The sequence below is a fragment of the Lathamus discolor genome, chromosome 2 (genome assembly GCF_037157495.1).
Source record: "Lathamus discolor isolate bLatDis1 chromosome 2, bLatDis1.hap1, whole genome shotgun sequence".
NCBI lineage: Eukaryota > Metazoa > Chordata > Aves > Psittaciformes > Psittacidae > Lathamus > Lathamus discolor.
In genome coordinates this window covers 64,918,312-64,926,079 of record NC_088885.1, presented here as the reverse complement: position 1 = coordinate 64,926,079, position 7,768 = coordinate 64,918,312, and the positions used below count along the sequence as shown (strand labels likewise).

The 7,768-nt window shown below is 50.6% G+C and overlaps 1 protein-coding gene across 4 annotated transcripts; it reads left to right on the top strand.

Moving 5' to 3' along the window:
• The first annotated feature begins 478 nt into the window (after positions 1-478).
• On the top strand, positions 479-3,842 carry ID4 (inhibitor of DNA binding 4). 4 transcript variants are annotated; one of them, XM_065667230.1, is made up of 3 exons: positions 479-1,139; positions 1,858-1,916; positions 2,377-3,842. In XM_065667230.1, the coding sequence occupies exons 1-2, from the start codon at positions 741-743 to the stop codon at positions 1,900-1,902; spliced, it is 444 nt and encodes a 147-aa protein (XP_065523302.1). In that variant the 5' UTR covers positions 479-740; the 3' UTR covers positions 1,903-1,916; positions 2,377-3,842. The 4 variants fall into 4 exon arrangements, with proteins under 4 accessions (XP_065523302.1, XP_065523305.1, XP_065523304.1 ...); XM_065667233.1 differs by having other exon boundaries at positions 479-1,146; positions 2,621-3,842; XM_065667232.1 differs by having other exon boundaries at positions 479-1,146.
• Positions 3,843-7,768: the final 3,926 nt, after the last annotated feature.

Here is a 7,768-nt window from a genome sequence, read left to right as displayed (position 1 = left end):
GGGCTGGGTCTCCAGACACGGAAGATAGAACCGCGTTTCAGGACCCGAGGAGATACCACCCCTCCCGCGGGGGTAGGCAGCCGCCATCCTCCGGACCGGCGGCGGGGAGCGGCGCCGGTGGCGGAGCTGCGCACCGGAGCGCTGGGGCGGAGCCAAGAGCCGCTGGGCGGCAGATCCCGGCCGCATTCCCTCAGTCCTTCCTCCGGGGAACCGCCTCCCTCTTCCTCCTCCGCCACCGCCTCCTCCCCGCGGGGGTCAGCGCCAGCCGCCCGCCCCCTCCAGCAGCGCCACAGACCCCCCTGCCCCTCCGCCATTGGCAGGCGCCGCGATCCAGGAGGAGATGCGGCGCCCTGATTGGCTGCGGAGCGGCACCACGGCGCCCCCCTCCCCGTTCCCCGCGCCGCGCTCTCCTTGCCCCGCCGCGGCGCCGCCCGCCGCGCCCCGCCCGCACCCCGCGGTATATAATGGGGCGGCGCGGGCAGCGGCGGTAGCAGAGGCGGTTGTGCCGTTGTAGTCGAGTGGCCGTGGAGGGAGCGCTTTTCTCGGCAGCGCAGCTGTTGACGAGCGGCCCTGCGAGCGCTTCTCGTAGCATCCTCTGGAAGGGCTGCCGGCAGCGCCAGAAAGGCTGCGTCCGTAACCCGCTCCCGTCGCGTTGCGGGCGGTGCGTGCGCGGCTGCCCGAGGTCGCGGGAGGCGGCAGCGGTGGTGGAGAGGGAGGTCTTCCTCCCTCCCTGCGGCATCATGAAAGCTGTGAGTCCCGTCCGACACCCCAGCCGCAAGGCGCAGCCCGGCGTGGCGGGCGGCGGCGGGGGCCACCCGGCCCTGCGGTGCCTGGCCGAGCACAGCGGCTGCAAGGGGAGCCCGCCGTCGGGCGAGGAGCCTGCGGCGCTGTGCCTGCAGTGCGATATGAATGACTGTTACAGCCGGTTGAGGAAGCTGGTGCCCACCATCCCGCCCAACAAGAGGGTCAGCAAAGTGGAGATCCTGCAGCACGTCATCGACTACATCCTCGACCTGCAGCTGGCTCTGGAGACGCACCCGGCGCTGCTTCGGCAGCAGCAGCAGCCACCCGCCCTGCACCCGGGTAGCTGTCCCGTGGGCACCCCAAGGACCCCGCTGACAGCCCTCAACACTGACCCGGTAAGAGGTGCGTGCCACGCCAGCCCGCGGTTCGGGATGCTGAGCGGGAGGAGGGCAGCGCAATGGCCCGACGGCCGGCGTCGGCCGCCGTGGGAGCTCCCGGTGATGGCTCGCCGCTGCCGGCCTCGTGGTTATGCCGAGCGGCCGCAGCCCCCGGAGATACGGGGCGGGCAGGCGCAGGATCGCCTCGGCGGTGCGCGGCGGGTGCCTGCATTCCCTCGGTGCAGGCAGGCGCCCGCACGGTGTTTACCGTGTAATTACAGCCTCTCGAGGGAGCCGCTGTAATCAGAGTGTTTGCACACACGGGAGCAGACGCGCTGCTCCTGTGCAACCCAGCCCTCCGCGGAGTGGAGCGAGTGCGAGCGCGTTTAGGGGCCATGCACATTCAACGACCTCGGTGCGGCGTGCTTTGAGGCGGGGGGAGGACACCGGGGAGCGTCTCCAGTCGGCGGGACCGCTGTGGCAGCCCGGCGGCGCGGGGAGCGGCGTGCCTCGGCACCCCCATGTCCCGGTGCTTCCTCCGCGGCCCTTTCGCTCTGCGCTCCCGAGCTCGTGCCCGCCTGGGCACCTCCTGCAGTGGGGAGCTCCCGGCGGCGCTCCCCGGCGGGAATGTGGCAGTGCCCTGGGCGGGGAAGGGGGATCTGGAGTGTGGGGGGGCAATCTCCGTGCCTTTCTCCCCCCTGTCCGTTCTAACATGCTGTGTCTCCTTGCTGCGCAGGCTGGCTCTGTTAACAAGCCGGGGGACAGCATCCTCTGCCGCTGACCGCCGCTCCCCAGGTGAGTGCCGGGTGGGCGCGGGGCCGCGGCGGCTGGCGGGGGGGCCAGGCAGCGCACACCGCTTCCCGATGGGAAGCCTGCCGAAGGTGTTGGGGGGGGGGTGGTTGGGGACATGAACCCGGCGAGAAATATTTGCAGGAGGCTTTGGGCTTTTAATTAACGGGGTGGTTGTTTTATTTCCTTTAATTACCGGGTTTTGTTTGGTTGGTTTTTTTGTGGGTATTTTTCTTTCTTTCCAAACACACACCCCCCCCCCCGCTCTATTCTCCCCCGAAGCGCTTCTGGCCGCGGCGCGCAGCTGCGCATCCCTCCGCCTTGGCCCAGCCTGGGAGCTGCGGTTGTTGTTTGACCTGGTTTGTTTTGGGTTGTTGATCAAGCATGTCTTGTGTGTTGTTGGTGGCGCCAGTCGGTCTGGAGCGGAGCGGTTCACACACCCCCTCTATTCATTCCTCTCCCACAGGTGTGCGGCGGCGCCGCCGCGCAGAGGCACCGCGGGGGGCGGGAGGGGGGGGGAGCCCGAACCCCTGCCCGGCCCCGCCGCACCGGAGGAAGGAGCCATCCAACCCCCCGAGCAATTCCCATGCTTCGCCCCGACAGAGCCCTTTCACCCCTTTGCACGGCCGTAGCACCCCCCACACACACGCCTCGGTTCCCGTCACCCGCCCCGACACACAGCCCGTCTCTTCTCTTCGTTTCCCAACCAGATGTGAGCCGTGCGACCGCGGTTGTCGGCCTCGAGCTGGAAAAGTTGTGACTCTGCCCCGGGATAAGAGGACCCGAACCTAAACCAGACTTTAGAAGCGTTGTAACTCGTAAGGGACCGAGCAGCTAAATCTTGAAGCTTTACTAATCTACCAGAGCATTTGTAGATGATATTTGACATCTATTGTTTAAAATAGATGGATTTTATTTGGGGCCCAGGGAACTTTCTTCTCCCTGCAGGAATGTTACATATTGTATAGATAAATGAGTGACATTTCATACTGTGTATATATAGAGATGTTCTATAAGTGTGAGAAAAGTATATGCTTTAATAGACTACTGTAATTATAAAATATTTTTAATTAAATATTTTTTTGTAAATATTATAAAGGTGTGTATGTTTTTTTTAAATCTGTGGGAATATCTCTTTAGAAAACCACAGCTCAAGTATGGAGCTGCTAATATGGAAGTATCTTGAATGTTTAGGGCTCTTTTTTTGTTTGTCCCCAGATGTCCTTTAGACTCAGAAGTTGCTATAGCTAGTGGTCCTGCATGATTGCATGAGATGTCTAATTGCAAATAAACTTGTTTGGAGTCCATACGAACGTGTTTTCCTCAATCTAGACTTGAAATGTTTGTAAGTGTATTATACATTTTGAGACTACACTTTTATCATTTAGGCACAGGGGTTTTTAGTGCATTCTATAGGAGTAGCAGTAAGATGTAGTGTTTTTACTGAGAATAGAAAAATTCTATCTAGTTTTTGCATTATGGGGGCGATGCTTTAGATCTTTAATCAGCTTTTCTTTAAAAAAAAATCTGTTGCATCAGATCAAGAAATTTGTTCTGGAACTTCATTCAGCACCAAAAGGTTTTACTGCAACCTTGTGTTCCTACAGCCTATTAACTGCTTAAAAAGTGAAAACAGTTCTCTGCTTGCAACCAAAGGGCAAACCATTAACAAAACCAGTTGCTGTTTCCTTCGTCCAAAGAGTATTAATACCGAACTGCAGAAAAGCACATGGGCAAAGTTGTTACGATCCGTGATGTAAATTCACCTTAAAATGAACTTAAGTAGACCAAAAATCTGATAACTGCGTCAAGATTATTTTTCTAGTACGAAATGACTTGCATTTCACTGCAGCTATGTTACAGTTAAAATCCTGTTTAATCTTTGTGATGTGTAACTACATGTGAACATTAAACTAGATTACCTGTCTTTAACTGTGATTCTTCAGCTTATTTCTTCAATCCTCTGAATTTTCACACTCTCCACTTATATTTTGTACATAACCATTTGACGGGTGAGTTAATTTTACAATGGGCTTTTGTACAGTCAAGTCTTGCAGAGTGCAAACTCATGTCCAGGCTTGGTGAAAGATGTTCATCTGTGTGATCAGTAGCCTGCGCACTAGGGAAATGAGATTTTCAGAGTGGGAGAATTAAGCAGGATTTAATTGGGTGCTTTGTAAATAGCTAGCCAACTGTGTGTGTGTAACATGGCCTGTTTGACTAAAAAAGAGGATTTGTTTCAGATTATACAAGTGTCAAAAGTACTGCAGCCCAAGGGACAACTTCTATTAGGTTAAATATTTATAAGGAAATTAACTACTGGGGTCATTAGCTATTGACTACAGGGATAGTGTCAACAAGATGAACATTATCAAAATAATTGTGTAAAGATCAAATCACAAAGTAGCTAAACACATTCACAAACATAAACCTCCTGTCACTGCAAATTCATTGAAGACAGGGGCATTTCCCTGGCTGATCTCTGACTTGCGGGGTGGGGAGCGGGACCCTGCGATGATTTCCTGAGTTCGGATGTTATAATAATAGTAGTTTAATGAACAAAATGCGTGTTCTTGAGACATGGACTTCTTGTCCTGTGTCTCCAGCTAATTCAATGATAGCAAGAATGCTATGAATAGGATATTTTACTGCAGTTTGGGAATTCTTACATTGTATTTAAAAAAAGAAAATCGTCCTTTTCCAAAGGAATGGTTTAAATTTGCGTTTGTTCTTTGTTTATCCTGTTAATATTTATACTCTTCTCCTTGCTTTAGCTTGTATAGCTCAGCTTATTTTGTATACACTTTTTCAGTGACATTAGTGCTCCATGTCCTCATTTGTTTCCATCCACCGTTGTTGCCAAATTACAGAGTTCTGTTACACAGAAGAGGAAGCAAGCAAAAGGTGGTGTCTTAAAATATGAAACTACCTTGTAGAGTTTCTGCATACCAAAGCTGGTGTATCCTAGGAAAGTTGATAAATCACTGAGCTACTCTTCAAGTGAGAGTGAACTAAACCCGATTGTTTCAGGTCAGGGCAATCTCCTGTTGAGTTTAGTGGCTTGAGGATTTGGCTTTGCTTTTTTAAAAACTGTTGCGGTGCAACAAGTTAGGACCTTTAGAAGATGAAATCTTACGAAAAAGCCACGAAATTTTTTCTTGTTAGATTCTTGACAAATGTCAAAGCCTGCATGTAACCCTGAGAAAAGCTCTTATCGCAGCATAGTAGATGCTGATCTTGATTTATTCCTTATGCTATGTATGAAACTGTAAGCAAGAGGTATCCTAATGGCTGGAATTAGTACAGTACTAAATGCAGCTGTACTTATTTTTGTTTTTCAAATATTTGAGAATCTTTCATCATATTTTAATGCTGTATCTTGTTTAAATCATGTTTTCCATACAGTAAAAGCCATATGTGTTTGAACAAAGGCAAATTAAAAGGTTTCTTTCTTCTAATGGCTTGGATTTTCTCTTAGTCACAAAAGCATTCCTTAAAAGGAGCTTTTTGATTGCGTGATGAGAGTTGTGGTAAGGCTGCCAGATTAGGAATTAGGATACCAAATTCTGTTCCCAGCTCTGCTACTGAGGCTCTTTTGTGACCTTGAGCAAGTCACCGGCTGTCAAACTCCCCGTTTTCCACCTGTAATGTACTTGGTGGCAACACGTACTCATCTTCATAGAAGCAGGCAGATGAAATAGGCAAAATGCATTAATGTGTTTTACTTCATCTAAGTTTTGGAATTAAGTTTTGGATGAGAAGGGAAGCACAGGGAAAGCTGGGGTGATTATCAGGAAGCCTTCCTAAGGAGAAGCCGATTGGGAAATATATTGCTAGCAGAGGCTGCAAGGAACCACTTGCTTGGGACACAAAACTGTAAGGACTAGAAAATGTCCTCAAGGAGGAATAGGTGAGGAACCTAGGTCTTTTCCGTCCCTAACTCGTATGCTATCTGCAGAGCACAGCGATGGATATTGCTAACACTGAGTGTCCATTTTGATGAGCTGCAGGGCAGAGGTCCCAGCCGTTGTAGACACTAAGAGTCCCCTCTGAAATTTCCAAATGACAGGAGATTTTCATTCCATATAAAAGCCAAATGCCAGCTCTTGCAGTGATAGCTACATTTCCCCTGCTGTTTCACATGGGAATGGTATTTATTTTCACTTTCTAAAGCATGTAGTGCTCCTTTTAAGCAGTTGTTGGATTTTCAGCCACAAGCGAAGCGGTCAGAGGGAATACCATAGCTGTCCTGCTGGTTGTTCTGAGAGTTAATGAATAAACCATGTATAGGATAAACAGGTTTATGCAAATGCAGAGCAGCACTTTACAATTATTTGTACTTTCAATGCTTTTGTAGCTGTAGAAGTCACATTTTTGTAAAACCTTTGCAGTTGAAAGAAGAAACCACGGTGCAAGCAATTCAAGTAATTGTTTTAGATGCAACGCAATTTACTGGCTTCTCCAATAGTAAGGCTTGCAATACTGAATAGCGTGCTTCCAAAACAGTACTGAAAATGTTTTGTGCTCCAGTCCCAGAACATGTGATCTGAAAACACAGGCTAAATATATTCCACCCGTACAACTGCTTGCTCTCTCACATTAGAAAAACCATCCTTTACTCTTATTTCTGTCTCAGAGAACTTGCATGCTGTGCTTACCAAGAGAGCCTGCTTTCCCAAATGCCCGAGGCAGGTGTTGGGAGCACACCTGAGCTCAGATGGGGACCCAGCGCCCCAGGGCTGTGCAGCACTCTGGAGCTCGGCTACCGGCCAGGCCACCACTGTTGCGTGGGGTAGGGCTGGTCTCTCAGCCACCAAATCCCGGCTATGCCTTCTTGATGAAAACCCTTTTCGCCTTCATGGCTTGGAAAAACACATTTGCAGGGTCCGGGCTATAGCATAGGCTGTGGTGTGATCCGCAACATGGACTCGAGGTGGGGTTTTCTGAGTTGGAATTCCTTCTCTTCAGCAAAACATCAGCCAGAAAAGAGCTGTGTCACCTACAGAGCATTGGGGAGGGAGCGGTTCAAACCCTGCTGAATGCTGTGGTCAGCACTGGTGAGAGATGGGCGCAGCTGACAGGCACACGGTGACTGTGAAAAGCAATGTTCTCCCCCCGCCCCGATTTTACCCCTCTTAAAGGTATGAAAGTGGAGGCAAGGCCATTTGCAACTAACACTTGGCTGTGCGGAGGCGATTGAGGACCTGTAAGAATAGCCATAAAAATCATCTCCCTGTACACCAAGGTAAAACCAGTGCCAGTGGGCTGCAGTACCAGCTGCCCCACACCAGGCTCAGAGGGACATGGGTGGGGAAAGCAGAGCAGCTTATTTCAAAGTAGAGGACACAGCGGCAGCTGGAACGAATTAGTCCCCATTTGTCATTTCTTGGCCCGTAGGGAGAAGTGCCCAAGACTTTGGCACACAGAGACACAAGCAGCCCCTGTGCAAGAGCCCTGGGCGTGCAGCCCTCCCCATATGAAGAGCAATGGCAGTGCTGAGTGGGACATGGGGCTGCATGAGCAGCTCGGACTTTTCTTCCTTTGATGGGCATGGAACACGCTTTGACATGGCACAAGGGTTGGTTTTTATTTTCTCTCCCACCCTTGTTTAGTTTTCTGTTTTAACCTTCATTTAGCCTTGGATTTGCTTTCCGTGTTTCCCTTTCCCCCACAAAGATAATGTGTTTATCAACTGACAGGATACACTCATTTCTGGTGAAAGAAGCACTTCGACAATTTTCACAACATGTATAATTTACTTAAGGACCATAATGGCTTCTTCTGAGCCTTGTGTCATGTAAATAAATATTCCGACGATTTTTAACATGCATATTATGTACTCCATAGATCAATGGCTC

Excerpts from the sequence above, each read along its gene's own strand:
- ID4 (XM_065667230.1), top strand. The coding sequence starts at position 741 with ATGAAAGCTGTGAGTCCCGTCCGACACCCCAGCCGCAAGGCGCAGCCC. Across the intron at positions 1,140-1,857 it reads CAGCCCTCAACACTGACCCG|GCTGGCTCTGTTAACAAGCC; the intron begins GTAAGAGGTGCG and ends CTTGCTGCGCAG.